Source organism: Cebus imitator, unplaced genomic scaffold (genome assembly GCF_001604975.1).
Source record: "Cebus imitator isolate Cc_AM_T3 unplaced genomic scaffold, Cebus_imitator-1.0 Scaffold36, whole genome shotgun sequence".
Lineage (NCBI taxonomy): Eukaryota > Metazoa > Chordata > Mammalia > Primates > Cebidae > Cebus > Cebus imitator.
Genome location: NW_016107351.1, coordinates 216,730 through 231,923, shown reverse-complemented (window position 1 = coordinate 231,923; position 15,194 = coordinate 216,730). Strand labels below are relative to the sequence as shown.

General features: G+C 46.0%; 1 protein-coding gene across 6 annotated transcripts in view; it reads right to left on the bottom strand.

Moving 5' to 3' along the window:
* B3GNTL1 (UDP-GlcNAc:betaGal beta-1,3-N-acetylglucosaminyltransferase like 1) overlaps positions 1 to 15,194 on the bottom strand; it is a 72,214-nt gene that overhangs the window by 56,152 nt on the left and 868 nt on the right. For 5 of the 6 annotated variants that reach the window (XM_017524711.2, XM_017524709.2, XM_017524707.2 and 2 more), the window contains exons 2-3: positions 13,333 to 13,449; positions 13,136 to 13,235 (exon numbers count right to left, since the gene is read on the bottom strand). In XM_017524711.2, the coding sequence (XP_017380200.1) occupies positions 13,136 to 13,235; positions 13,333 to 13,449 (217 nt within the window). Of the gene's footprint in view, positions 1 to 13,135; positions 13,236 to 13,332; positions 13,450 to 15,194 lie in introns of those variants that run through there. The other variant, XM_037737132.1, reaches the window with a different exon arrangement.

The window sequence follows — 15,194 nt, the reverse complement described above, 5'->3', positions numbered from 1 at the left end:
ACTTGGGTGGTTTGCACGTGTTTGATGGGCTGATGGAGGTCACCGAGATGGACACTGGGTGGTTTGCACGTGTGTGATGGGCTGGTGGGGGTCACTGAGATGGACACTCGGTGGGTGGTTTGCACGTGTGTGATGAGCTGGTGGAGGTCACCGAGATGGACACTTGGGTGGTTTGCACGTGTGTGATGGGCTGATGGAGGTCACGGAGATGGACACTCGGGTGGTTTGCACGTGTTTGATGGGCTGATGGAGGTCACCGAGATGGACACTGGGTGGGTGGTTTGCACGTGTGTGATGAGCTGGTGGAGGTCACCGAGATGGACACTGGGTAGGTGGTTTGCACGTGTGTGATGGGCTGGTGGAGGTCACCGAGATGGACACTGGGTGGTTTGCACGTGTGTGATGGGCTGGTGGAGGTCACTGAGATGGACACTCGGTGGGTGGTTTGCACGTGTGTGATGGGCTGGTGGAGGTCACCGAGATGGACACTCGGTGGGTGGTTTGCACGTGTGTGATGGGCTGGTGGAGGTCTCTGAGATGGAGGCTTGGTGGGTGATGATCTTGGCGTGCATCTCTATGATGAGCTGAATGCACTGCCACCATCTACAACACCAGCGTGGGTGCACATCCCATGACCCCATGCTGATCGTAACAGGCTGTGCAGCATAAACCCAGCAGAGCGTAACCCACGTGGCCAAGAGCAGCACTGTTGTAAGTGCAGAACAGAAAAGCTGGAACACACAGGCCAAGGAGACTCACACCAGGGATGTGCACCAGCGTGGGCACCTCTCCTGGGCTGCTGAGCAGAGAAGGGAGCTGGATGGGGCACTGGCCCAGACTGCGAGGGCAACCGAAATTCTTCTGTGCCGTGAGAAACTAGGAAAGTGGCCGTCCCTGGGGAGGGAGGTGACTGAGGGGCCGGAGGGGGCTTCAGGGGCCTGTGATCCCCCCAGGTGCCACGGTATGATTAGGATGCATACCTTTCTGCATGGATGTTGTATTTTAATAGGGGTTTCAAAAAATCTTTATCTTCAAAGATAGTAGAACTGAGCTGGAAAAAGCTGAACGACGATGCCAAATGAACGGGATTGAAAACGGGGCTGGGGAGGCTTAAAGGAAGACAAGGTCCTGGCTAGGGAGCCGTGGCAGGAACCTGAGGCTGTGGAGAACGTGAACCGACAAAAGCAGAGCAGGGCAGGCAGACCCCGGACCCGGTGCTGCGCTGCAGGCGGGAAGCAGGCACTGGCCAGCTGCATGAGAACAGCCTGCTGGGCCAAGAAGGCTCAACATTCCTCTGGCGGGAAGCGTGACCAAGGAAGGTTCTGAACGAGGAGGAACAGCAGAAGCTGAGGGATGGCAGGCTCAGCTAGGATGAGAGGTGGCATTTAGCCCACAACGAGGGCGCTGAGGAGGCTGCAAGGGGCAGGACCCCGCTTTCCCTAGAAAAGAGGCTGGCAAGGCCTGTATCATGTTAACCAGGCAGTTACAGAGCTGATGCCACCCAGGAAAGAAACACAAAGCAAATCAGATGCGCGCAGAGCTCAACGAGAAATCTCTCCAGCATACAAATCAAGACGAGCTGCAGAAAGTTGCTGGTCTGAGGAGACGTGGCCGAGGGTGTGGTTCAGCCACGGTGCAGCACTCCCTAGTTTCCACTCCAAGGAGGGGAGGGCAGGGCTCCCTCCCCATGGGGGCTGTCCTGTTTCTGGGGGCACCCAGCAAGCTCACAGCAGCACCGGACCACACGGGCAAGCTCACGGCACCACCGGACCACGCGGCCGCACAGAAGTGGAGGCACAGTCTCCCACCCTCTCTGCGTTCTCCGACCTGGAGGAGTGCCCTCTACAGGGGTGGGGGCTTCACAGGAGGTTGCAGTTTAATTTCTAGCGTTAATCCCTGAAGTTTAGATCCCAGAGTCGGAAAGCCAGGGGTGTGAGAGGCGCAGGGAGGAAATGCACCGGGAGGTGAGCGCCTGTTTCGCCGTGGGCCAGATGGTGGCCTCCACCATCCCGCAGGGCACGGCAAGCGCCCAGAAGCTCCTCTTGAGAAACGTGGGCAGAGAGCACCTGTGAGAACAAGGGGCCACAAGGGGCCTTCCACGGGCACGCCGCGGTCACAGGGGCTGCGCTCACAGCGGGGCTTGTGAGTGTCAGGTTTCAGGGGAGAATCAAATCCGTGAACTTGGGTAATGAAGGAAGACTTATCTCACTCAGGAAGCTGGAGGTTTCTCACAATGAATCCTGTGTTTGACAAAGACAAGGAATTTGCTTTAATATCATCGCCTTGAAGAAAGTCAAATGTTTGAGTGGGGCTACTGTTTGGGAGGCCAGTCCTTTGTGAGGGGATCCGGTTGCCATGGTCCCAGCAGGAAAATGCACACTGCGGTGAGATACTAACATTCCTTCCTCCTGGAGAGGAGGGGGTGGGATCCGCTTGATTTTGGTTTTAGCAAGTGGCCACGTTATGTGGTGCTCCATTATTACGTGAAATTACAGCACACAAATCAACCCCTTTCAAATGCCCAGCACTTCCGAAAACAGACACTCTGGATCTATATTATTTAACAGCCAATATAACTCCCTATTTAAGAAAAATATTCTTACAGGAAAATATGTCCCTTTCAGATAGAACCAAACCGACCCCAATGTATTAAAGTGCAGAACGGGGTCCCCACGAGGGCTCCGTGCCCACACCTGACAGCAGCAGACCGTGCATGTCCTTCAGAGCTTTATGGCAGATTGTATTATTACTGACAGAATTCACACAAACGGGGTGTGCTTGAGTTCTACAAAAGGCATTTTATGGAAGGCAAAATGATTTGAAAATGGACAAGTTTTTAGACAAGGAGTGTCACAACAGTCACCAAAGTACTTTAGATTTGTTTTCATTCAACTACAGAAGAAGCAAAACACCCTCTAATAGTCTTTAACTTAAAAGGATTTTAAAGGATGGTTATAGTCGTTTCAAAAGTGAATTTGTTTACACACATTTCAGAAGCAAGTTGGAATGGACGTTCCACAATAACCAATTTGTAAGGAGTTTTCTATTCCACTGTACCTGGCTAATATTAAAAAGATTGTTTCAGCAACAGGGTCTCACTGTGTTTCCCAGGCTGGTCTCAAACTCCTGGGCTGAAGCAGTCTTTCCACCTCAGCCTCCCAAAGTGCTGGGATTGCAGGTGTGAGCCACCACGCCCGGCCACACCTGCTATTTTTCCAAGTTCATGTTGAAAGACCCTTTCCTGGACATTGCTGTGGCCACGCACCCTCGGGGTGTCTCAGTGGACAGGGCAGCTCCCGGCCCGGCTCTCCTCCTGCAGCACTTTGAGGCTCGCAGGACGGGAGTGAAGTGGACTCTCAGGCATGGGGCTGGGCTGGTGGGTCAGCTCCTGGGCCTGCAATCCCAGCACCCTGGGAGGCTGAGGTGGGAGGATTCACTAAAAACGCGTTTCAGTGTTAGCCGAGTGTGGTGGCGCGTGGAGGGTGCAGTGAGCTGCAGCCTGGGTGACAGAGCGAGACCCTGTCCCAAAAACAAACAAAAAAACAACAACACAAAAGATTCTTTTTCTTTTAAACAACCAACTTTTAAAAATTATTTTATTTCTAATTATTTTAAAAATCTTCCTTCGGTATCTTACACATGTCTCTGCTTTCTCTGCTTTCCTAAACAGAGCACATGGGGCTGTCTGTCTGTCGGGGCTGTGTGTCGGGCAGCGGAGCGGGTGCGCCGGGCAGGGAGGGGGTGCGCTGGGCAGGGAGGGGGTGCGTTTGGAAACAAAGCTCCCTTCACTCCTCAGCCCCCCGCTGTGCTGCCACTCACCTCTACCAACATCGGGCCACCCTCTACTCCACCCAAAAAATCAAAAGCAACATGAATTACATCTTGGCAAGAAGCTGCAAAAGGCAAAGGCCTTCCCCTGCCGGACGCTCCCAGGCCGGGCGCGTGTTTTAAGCCACCTTCTTTTTTGTATGTTTGGTTGCAGCAGAAATTTGTCCTCAGAACAACACACCCGGCACAGGCTGAGACGCTGCTGGGGGCCCCCCCTTCCCGCCCTGCTCCCGCCGTCTCTGTATGCCAGGGAGGACACTGCTATCACAGTGACCGGCTCCAATGACAAAACGACTTGGTCCAAAGCACTCAATGTAACCAACGTGGCGGCCGCGGGAATGTGGCTGGACGGATTCAGATGGTGCAGACGTCCATTCTGTGGGGCTTGTCAGCATGCCCGTGGGGCCTGCTGAGGGAGGTGAGGACGGAGCGTGTGCAGGAGCCGCCTGGATTTGGGGTTCGGTCCCCACCCCCGAGGGCCAGCTGCGCTGGCATCACGCCCGGCGGCTGTCTCTGCTGCTTGTTTCCCGTGGCCGCTCGCCCCTCGTCGGGCGCTGGACTCTCCCGCCTCCTTTGTCACCTCCTCCTTCTTCACTGCTTCTCGAATCAAAGGCTTCTGAGCTCTCCATTCACACGTGCGTCGGGCTCTGACTGCAATCGATCCCTTGAGAAACAGCTGCATGACCGTCTGCTGGACTGTTCCTCTCCGGGCAGTATGCGCCATCCATCGCTCCACCCACAGGACCTGGAGCCCTGGCTGCTCGCCATGCAGCTGGGGACTGGGGTGCCACCGTCTGGGATGGGGAGGCCTCGTCGTTCTCAGCGCTGTACTGGGAAGGCCACGGCCAGGTCTTGGCCGGCGCATCCCCCAGTCCAGGATGGCCGGGGCACTGGCAGGGGCACCGAAGCATCTAGCTCAGCGACGGTGGCGATTCAATGGCGCAGACACCAACGCTGAGACAAACCAGCCAACCCACAGACGGGGTGCCCAGCAGCTGCCGCTGTGGTGGTGACTGGGAGAGCTTAAACTACTCCCACGAAGCAGCAAAACTGTGTTACTGAGAGTCCGTGTTCAGAAGTGTTTACATTCGCTTGCCAGTGGCCCCCAGGAACTTTGAGAAAGGTGTCCTGGGTTCAGATCCCAGCTCTGCTCTCGATGGGCATGTCCACTCTGAGTTATGCAGGACATAAGGACGACGCCCGCCCCACAGACGGAAAAGAGGACTGCAGGGGCCCCAGGAGGAGACGCACGCACCCAGGATCAATGAGAGACCCGGTCCAGGTGCCTCTGCCACCCGGACACCTCCGAGGAGTCATGGCCTCCCGACACAGGGAAAACAGAAGGAAGGAGGATGGGCGCAAGGCAGCTTTAGGGAACCGAGTGTCGGGAAGAGCAGGATTCATTTCTCTCATTCATTTCCCTCCTCCAATAGGCACCCGAATGCGCCAAGTCTCTCCACAGCCTCTGTGACACCTCCCTCCACCCTGAAAACCCTGGAGGAGTTGCTGTGAGCCTCACAGATCTCAACAGGACCCAGCAGAGGACTTAGCTCCCCAGGCTGTCCCACAGACACGTTCCAGAGGGACCCGAAACCCTCAGCTGCCTGCCTGTGAAACACGTCGTAGCTATAGGACTCCCTTAGGACCAAGTCCACTAGGAAGTGGGTGAAGCTGCCCATTCCCAACCACATTCTGAAGCAGTGGCTCCTGATCCTGGACATGTCTCAGAATCTCCTGAAAAGCTTTTAAAATCCCAATGCCGACACTGCACCCCAGATCAATTACATGAGAATATCTTAGGGTGAGACTCAGGCATTTGTTTTTTAAAACTCATTGATGATTCTAACAAGCAACAAAGTTGACAACCATTATTTCAGAGACACTATGACTCCTAAAATCTGTAGGAACCTGCCCACCAACTAAAGATTTATCATCTGCTGACCACTACTTGTTCAACCCCATGTAATATATGCAGGCATATTTTTTTCAAGTCTTATGTGGAAACTTTAAAGTCAAACTAAAAGGACCCTGATATATTACAATCAAAGCTAAGAATGCAAGCTAATCATTCAATAGAAAAACAGAGGATGAATGAAGAAACCTTGACACACCTTGACCCAGCATCATGAAATTTCAAAATTCAAAAGCACAAAAAGAAAAATCTTACTTTCAGAAACAATATCTTTAAAATAACAAGTTAGACTGGCATAAGATTTCTTGTTAGAAACACAGACACTAGAACATAATGAGGCAATTCCTCTAAAATTCTAAGAAAAATTATTTTGCACCTAGAATTTTCTATACCTAGCCAAACTGTCAGTTGAGCATAAAAATATTCTTGAGCAAAGGAAATAAGCAGGAAAAAATGTTTGGAAAAATAATGGCTGAAAAATTCTCAAATTATTAAAATTTTACTGGAAGAGCTCAAGAGTATATTTAAATATGCAGAAGAAAAAATTAGCAAACATAAAGATAGATGGATAAGTCTGAATCTGAAAATGGAGAGAAAGAAGAATGAAGAAAATGAAGAGCATCTCAGAGAAAGGTGGAATACCATGAATTGTACCAACATATACATAATGCAAGTACAAGGAAAGGCAAGAGAAAGAGGCAGAAAAAAAAGTTTAAAAACTAATGGCTGAAAAATTCTCCAATTATTGAAAAACATTCATCTACACATCCAGGAAACTCAACATCTGGGATAAACACTCCATCTAGGATAAACACAAAAGGTTTACAACTAAACACATCATAGTAAAAATGCTGAGAGCCAAAGACAAGGAGAAAACATTGAAAGTGACAAGAGAAAATGACTTGTTGCTTAAAAGAGACCCTCAATAACATTAACAGCTTACTTTTCATCAGAAACAATGAAGGCCAGAGGCAATGGGATAACACACAGACGCTCCTCAACTTCGGATGAGCCCCTGCCTAGGCAAGCCCATTGTAAGTCCACAGCATTGTTAAGTCAAAAACACAGGGGTGACTGGGAGCTGTGGCTCACTGCCACGGAGGGAGGTAAGGGCGAGTGTGTGCGGGAGCCGGCACTGGAGTAAACTCTCCAGTTGAAAGGTAAAGACTGGCAGGATGGATTTTAAAAATTCAGCAGAAGCACAGTTTCTACTGAACTTGTATTGCTTCTGCACCATCATAAAGTTGAAAAATGGTAAGTTGGACTACCGTGAGTTGGGGACCCTCTGTGTTCATAGTGCTCAAAGAAAAACACCGTGAATTACGAACCCTATATCCAATGCAGCAAAGTCATCTTTCAAAAACGAAGAAGCAATTAAGACATTCTAAGATAAACTGAGGGAGGTCATTGTGGGGCCGAAATGAAAGAATGCTAAATGGGAACTCACAGACAAAGAAGAAATGAAGATCAGTGATAAAGTTTACTGGTAAATATAAAAGATAGTATTATTTTTGGTTTATATTTTTTCCTATATGGTTTTAAAAACAAATACAAAAAACAAGCCATGTGTGGTGGCTCATCCCTATAATCCCAGCACTTTGGGAGGCCGGGGGCGGGGGTGGTGGATCACTTGAGTACAGGAATTCGAGACCAGCCTGGGCAACAGGGCAAAACCCCATCTCCACCAAAAATACAAAATTTACCCAGGGGTGGTGGCATGCACCTATAGTCCCAGCCACTTGGGAGGCTGAGGCACAAGAATCACTTGAACTTAGTGGGTGGAGGCTGCAATGATCCAAAATTATACCACTGCACTCCAGCCTGTGTGACAGAATGGACCCTGCCCCCTACCACCACACACACACCAGAAAACAATTATAAATCTATATTCATGAAAAAAGTTTATAAATTTATGTTAATGTTACATGATTGAAGCTAAGTATTAATTCAAACTACACTGTTATAAATTTAAGATGTTTATTGTAATCCCCACAGTAACTGCTAAGAAAATAATTTGAGAATATACAGAAAAAGAAATAAGAAGGGAATCAAAATGGCACACTAGAAATAAGCAATTAAACAGAAAAGAAGGTGGTAATACAGGATTGAGGAATAAAAAAGACTTAAGACATATAGAAGGCAAATAGCAAAATGGCAAAAGTCCTTCCTTATCAGTAATCACTTTAAATGTAAATGGAGTAAATTCTCCAATTAAAAGGCAAATACTTGCAGAATGGATTTTTAAAATTATGACCCATCTAAATGCTGTCTATAAGGGAATTCACTTTAGAGACAAAGGCAGAAATAGGCTGAAAGTGAAACAAGGGAAAGCGACATTCCACACAACTAGTAATCAAAAGGATGCTGGCGTGGCTGTATCAATATCGACAAAATAGATTTTAGGTCAGTATTATGATGAAACACAAAGAAAGACTGTATATTGATAAAAGGGTCAATTCATCAAGAAGATATAACAATTATAAAACCTTACACATCTAACAGGAGGGTTAAATTAAGTAAGGCAAAGATCGACTGAATTGGAGGGAGAAATGGTTCTACCGTAACAGTTGGAGATTCAACATTCTACTTTCAATAATGGATAGAACAACTAGAATTTGAACAATACTACAAACCAAGTATACTTAACAGAAATATGCAGAACGCACCACTCAGCAACAGCAACAGAACATACATTCTCCAGTGCACAAGGCACGTTCTCCAGGACAGCTGACATGTCAGGCCATAAATCATATCTTAAAACATGTTTTTTAAGATTGACATTATATGAAATATCTTCTCTGACCACAGCAAAATAACTAGAGATAAATAACAGAAGCAAAACTGGAAAATTCATAAATAAATGAAAGCTAAATAATATACTCTTAAGCAACCAATATGTCAAAGAAGAAAGCATAAGGCTAATTAGAAAATGCTGAGACAAATGAAAACAAGAACACAACAAACCAAAACTTTCAGGGTGTAGCAAAAGCAGGGCACAGAAAGGAATGTACAACTATAAATACCTACATAGAAGAGATGTAAAATCAAGAACCTAACAGTACACCTTAAGCAGCTAGAGAAACAAAAATAAACACACAGCTAGCAGAAGGAAGGAAATAGTAAAGATTAGAGTGGAAATAAATAAAATAGGCAATAACAAAACAAAAAAAATCAACAAAAACCAAAAGTGGATCCTTTGAAGAGGGTCCACAAAATTGACAAACCCAGTTAGATTAAGAAAAAAAGAAAGGCAACTCAAAATGCTGAAATAAAAGTGACGGTGGTACATTACTAGCAAACTTGACAGAAACTAAAAGGATTATGACAGTATAAAGAACGACTGTATGACCTAGATGAAATGGACAACTTCCTAGAAACAAACTACCAAAATTGACTCAAGAATAAAAAAAAATCTGAACAGACTAAGAACAAATAGAGATTGACTCAGTAATAAAACAAAACTCCTAACAAAAAAATCCCAGAGTCAGATTGCTTCACTGATGAATTCTACCAAACACAGAGAATTATTAACATCAATTCTTCCCAAACTCTTCCAAAAAACAAGAGGAAGAAACACTTCTATGAGGCCAGTATTACTCTTATACCAAAGCCACACAAAGATACTAATATGAATGGGAACCTATATGCCAATATATCCCTTACGAATATATATGCAAAAATCTTCAACAAAAGACTAGCAAACTGAATCCAGAAACATACTAGAAAGATTACACACCTTGAACAAGTGGGATTTATCACAATAACAGAAGAGAGGTTCAACACAGAATCTCAATCAACACAATATACCATCTTAACAGAACCAAGGGAAAAAACTGTATGATCATCTCAAATTGGGGCAGAAAAGCATTTGACAAAATCTGACACCCTTTCATGATTCAAAAATTCAACAAACTAGAATTAAAAGGGAACCTCTTTAGTATAACAAATGGCATTTATAAAATTTACAGTTAATATCATATTCAACAGTGAAAGACTGAAAGCTTTTTCCCTAAAATTGCTTATGGGAGCCTAAGCGAGGATGCCACTTTTGCCACTTCTATTCAGCACTGTCCTGGAAGCACCAACCAGAGCAATTAGGAAAGAAAAAGGCTGGGAGCAGTGGCTCATCCCTGTAATTCCAGCACTTTGGGAGACCAAGGCAGGTGGATCACCTGAGGTCAGGAGTTTGAGACCAGCTTGGCCAACATGGTGAAACCCCATCTCTACAAGAAATACAAAAAAATTAGCCAGGTGTGGTGGTGCGCACCTGTAGTCCCAGCTACTTGGGAGGCTGAGGCATGAGAATTGCTTGAACTCAGGTAGCAGAGGTTGCAGTGAGCCAAGACCATGCCTCTGCACTCCTGCCTGGATTTTGACAAAGCAAAATTCTGTCAAAAAGAAGAAAAAGAAAAGAAAAAGAAGAAAAATAAAAAGGAAAAGGAAGGAAGGAAGAAGAAAGAAGGATGGATGGATCTAAATTGTAAGAGAAGAAGTAAAACCATCTCTACTCATTGATAACATGGTCTTAAATACAGGAAATCCTAAAAATCCACAAAGAGCAAACTATTCGAGCTAATAAAGGATTAGAGCATACAATTGTAGGGTACAAGGTCAACACTAAGAAAAATCAGTTGTTTATCCACTAGAAATGAGCAATCTCAAAGGAAATTAAGAGAACAATTCACAAAACTTATCACAAAGCTAAAGTAATCAAAACAATGTGGTACTGGTGTAAGGACAGACATATAGACCAAGGGAACAGAACTGGGAGTCACGGAATGAATCCATACGTTTACGGTATGGATTTAACTCCAGATACTTATACATATATGTACATACATATACCATATATGAAGAGAAGATACTCATATAATTTCCATGGACTTTTGACAAGAATACCAAGACAATTAAATGAAGGAAGAATAGTCTTTTCAATGGTGTTGAAAAAACTGAATATCTACATAAAAAGAATGAAGCTGGACGTTTGCCTCACACCATATATAAAAACTAAGTTAAAATGGATCAAAGGCCTAAGAGTTACAAGTTTAACTCCAAAGAAAACATGTGGGTAAAATCTTCATGACCTTGATTTAGCCATGGCTTCTTAGAAATGACAGCAAAAGCACATGCCACAAAAGAAATAATAGATTTTGTCTTCATCAAAATCATAAGCCTTTTGTGCATCAAAGGACACTCTCAGGAGAGTAAAAAGATAAACCAAAGGATGGGAAAAAATTTCAAATTATGTGTAATAATAACGCTGTAGTGTCCAGAATACATAAGAAGCGCTTATAACTCAACAGCGGAACACATACAGCTCAAATGTTAAAATCGTCAAAATGCTTGAATAAACATTTCTTCAAGGAAGACAGGCATTTATTTATTTATTATTTTTTGAGACGGGATTTCACTCTTACTGCCCCAGCTGGAATGCAGTGGCACTTTCTCAGCTCACTGCAACCACACCCAGGAAGAGATGAGTTTTCACCATGTTGGCCAGGGTGGTGTCACATTCCTCACATCAGGTGATCCACCTGCCTTGGCCTCCCAAGGTGCTGGGATTACAGGCATGAGCCACTGCACCCAGCCCATTTATGTTTTATTATGTATTCACTCTGTTTCCCAGGCTGAATGAAGTGCACTGGCATGATCTCAGCTCACTGCAACCTCCACCTCCCAGGTTCAAGCAATTCTCCTGCCTCAGCGTTCAAGTAGCTGAGATTACTGGCACCTGCCACCAACACCCAGCTAATTTTTTTTTTTTTTTATATTTTTAGTAGTGACAGGGTTTCACCATGTTGGCCAGGCCGGTCTCGAACTCCTGACCTCAGCTGATCCGCCCATCTCAGCTTCCCAAAGTGCTGGGATTACAGGCATGAGCCATCATGCTTGGCCCAAGAAAGATACATAAATGGCCAAAAAGCACATGAAAAGAGGCACAACATCTTTAGTCAACAAGGAAATTCAAATTAAAACCACAATGAGATACCACTTCACGCCCACTGGCACAGCTATAATTAAAACAAAAACAGAAAATAACAAGTGTTGATGAGGATATGTAGAAATTGTAACTTTCATACATTGCTGGCAGGAACATAAAATGCATCATCATGGGAAACAGTCTGGCAGCTCCTCAGTATGCTAAACACAGAATTGCAACATGAGCCAGAAATTCTCCACCAAGGCATATACCCAAAGGATTTGAAAACCAGTGTTCAAACAAAAACTTGTACACAAATGTTCATGCTGTCACCATTCGCAATAGCAAAGAGTGGAACAACCCAATGCCCATCGCCTGACAAATGGATACACAAAGCATGGTACCTATGCACAACCATGAAAAGAAATGAAGCACCGATGCATGCTACGGCACAGAGGAACATTAAAACACGTCACTGAAGGAAAGTAGCTGGTCACAAAAGGGCACATGTAACATGACTCCATCTACACGAAATGCCCGGGAGAGGCAAATCTACAGAGACAGAAAGTAGATGAGTGGTTGCCAGGGCTGGAATAGCCTGTGTGCCACCACAGAACACCACACACTGGGTGGCAAACAGGCACTTCTCACAGTTCTGGAGGCTGGGAAATCTAAGATCAGCACCTCAGCAGATTCGGTGTCTGGTGGGAGCCATTTCCTGGTTCACAGAGGTGCCTTCTCCCCAAATTCTTACAGAGCTGGGGGGGGGTGAGGAGATGAGGGAGCTCTGAGGGGCCTCTTTCATAAGGGCACTAATCCCATTCATGAGGCCCCACCCTCATGTCCTGGTCACCTCCCAAATCCCCACCTAATACCATCACCTTGGGGGTTTCAAGTATGAATGTGGGGGTGGACACATTCAGATCATGGTAATAAATACCTACACCAAAGAATAAGAAATTTAGGTCTATAATAAATCTCTATCAAAGAATAAGAAATTTAGGTCTACTAGATTATTTATTTATTTATTTATTTATTTATTTATTTTTGGGACAGAGTCTTGCTCTGTCACCCAGGCTGGAGTGCAGTGGCGCCACCTCAGCTCACCGCAACATCTGCCTCCTGGATTCAAGCAATTCTTGTGTCTCAGTCTCCCAAACAGCTGGGATTACAGGCACACACCACTACACCTGGCTAATTTTTGTGTTTTTTGGTACAGACGGGGTTTTACCATGTTGGCCAGGTTGGTTTTGAACTCCTGACCTCAAGTGATCCACCCACTTCAGCCTCCCAAAGTGCTGGGATTACAGGTGTAAGCCACCGCGCCCAGCCTCTACCAGCTTCTTAGTAAGTGTTCGCCCCAATTACCACCAGGATACTTGTTGTCAGTATTTGAACAACATGAAACTGTTTCAGTGTGTAAGTTGATAAGAAACTGCAAATTATAGTTTAATAAACTAAGCATGTTTACTTACCGCCTCGGGGAGAAGGAGAATTGTGCCCCCCAATGATCACGTGGACCCCGGAATCTTCCAGTTTCACTCGCCACTTTTCAATGATAGCCCCAGACTTGTCCTGAAAGCAGAACACCGGCAGGTCAGGAGCCTTCCCTTGGAACGGTCAACCATTACTGACCCTGGGCTAAGTCACCCGACAGGAAGTTCACAAATACCTTACTGGCATCGTTGAAAACAGAGAGCTCCATGGTGCCTTCAAAGTCCTGCTGCGAAACAGACCTCAAACATTCGTCCAGCCATGGTTCAGCGTTGTGGACTGGGAGGATAATAGACTGGAATTCAAAAGAGATGGATTAACAGGAAGGTGAGAGCTTAATTCCCTGTCCATGGCTCTGAGTTACCTCCCTTTCACCATCCGCACATGAGCTGGGACAAAAGGGTCCCGTCCTTCCCTCCAGGCTCTTAACATGCTTTCACTGCACAAGACTTGGGACAGCTTAGCGTTCCCTGAACTGGCCTTCCACACGCTTTTGAAAGGGGGAAAAAAACTGAAAGGCATCAAAATTCTTCCCAGTTCAATGGTAAATCATGAGTTTCCGATCACTGATTAGAAACATCATTTTGGTTGAAACAGGTATCTGGATATCTTCCTACCTACTTGTGAAAATAACGGTTGGTCATTTTCTGGGTGAAACAAGCATTTCAGCAAACCATGTTAGGGGACCTGCAACAAAGTAACCCCTTTAAGTAACCCCTTACCCACAAAAAACAATGCTGTAACAAAGTATCCGGCAGGAGGTGTTCGGAGAACCAAGCTGAGCGAACGGGAAGCCTGAAGTTCATTTCTCTATTCCTATGTTCTATCCTTAGCAATATGGCTGGTTTGGCACTAGCACTGTCTTTTTCTCATGAAGCCCGAAAGGAAAAAAAAATTTTTTTTTTGAGACGGAGTCTCGCCCTGTAGCCCAGGCTGGAGTGCAGGGGCACAATCTCAGCTCACTGCAACTTCCACCTCTCGGTCCCGGTTCAAGCAATTCTCCCGCCTCAGGCTCCAGGGTAGCTGGGATTACAGCCAGCGCCACCGTGCTAATTTTTGTATTTTTAGTAGAGATGGGGTTTCACCATGTTGGCCAGGCTGGCCAAAACAAAAATTTCTAAAGTGGTATGGAGTAAAACCACTGAAACCCAGCACCAACAAAACAGGTGACAGCAGGAGGTTAGTCTTAATTGTATACACGATGATATTAAGTGATATGGAGCGATACTCAGAGACCACAGTCTGTCTTCACCCTTAATTTATAACCAAAAATGATGAAATTGTGTTGAAAACACAATTTAGTCAAGTTCTTTACAAAAGAAACCTCACTCTATCCCTTCCTGGACTTATTTTTACAAGAATAAAAGAAGTTCCCTAACTTACTCACAAATTTACCTTACTTTGGATTTACCTAAAGGAAAGGAAATAATTTTTCTCAAGATCTACAAAATATAATGTTTCTGTAAAAGATGGACCTCGATTAATCTGTCCCCAATTTTAGTAAGACTGGAATATAAAAGATAAGAAAAAAGAAAAAAGACTGAAATATAAAAGAAAACATGCTAAGCCTTTGGGCGACTGCTAATCCTACACCGCTGTGGTTGTTCACCGAATTGGCCCATTGGTTGGGTCTGAACCCTGAGGGCCTCGGCTTAGCCTCTGCCAGCGCACGAGGAAGGTGTTCGGGGCTCGTGGGCAGTTTAGGGCAGGCAGGTGTGTGGGCACGGAGCAGGTGTACAGGCAGGTGCGCAGGTAGGTGTGTGGCGTGAGCAGGCAGGTGTGTGGGGCACCGGCTGTATGCGGGACGCAGGGCAGGTGTGTGAAGCAGGTGTGCAAGCACAAGACGGGTGTGCGGGGCATGGGCAAGTGCGCCGAGAATGTGTGAAGGCAGGTGTGTGGGCGCGAGGTTGTGTGGGGTACACGGACAGGTGTGAGAGGGCGGGGCGGGGCACAGGGACAGGGCAGGTATGCAGGAGCGAGGCAGGTGCGCAGGGCAGGTGTGTGGGGTGCAGGGCAGGTGTGCAGGAGCGAGGCAGGTGC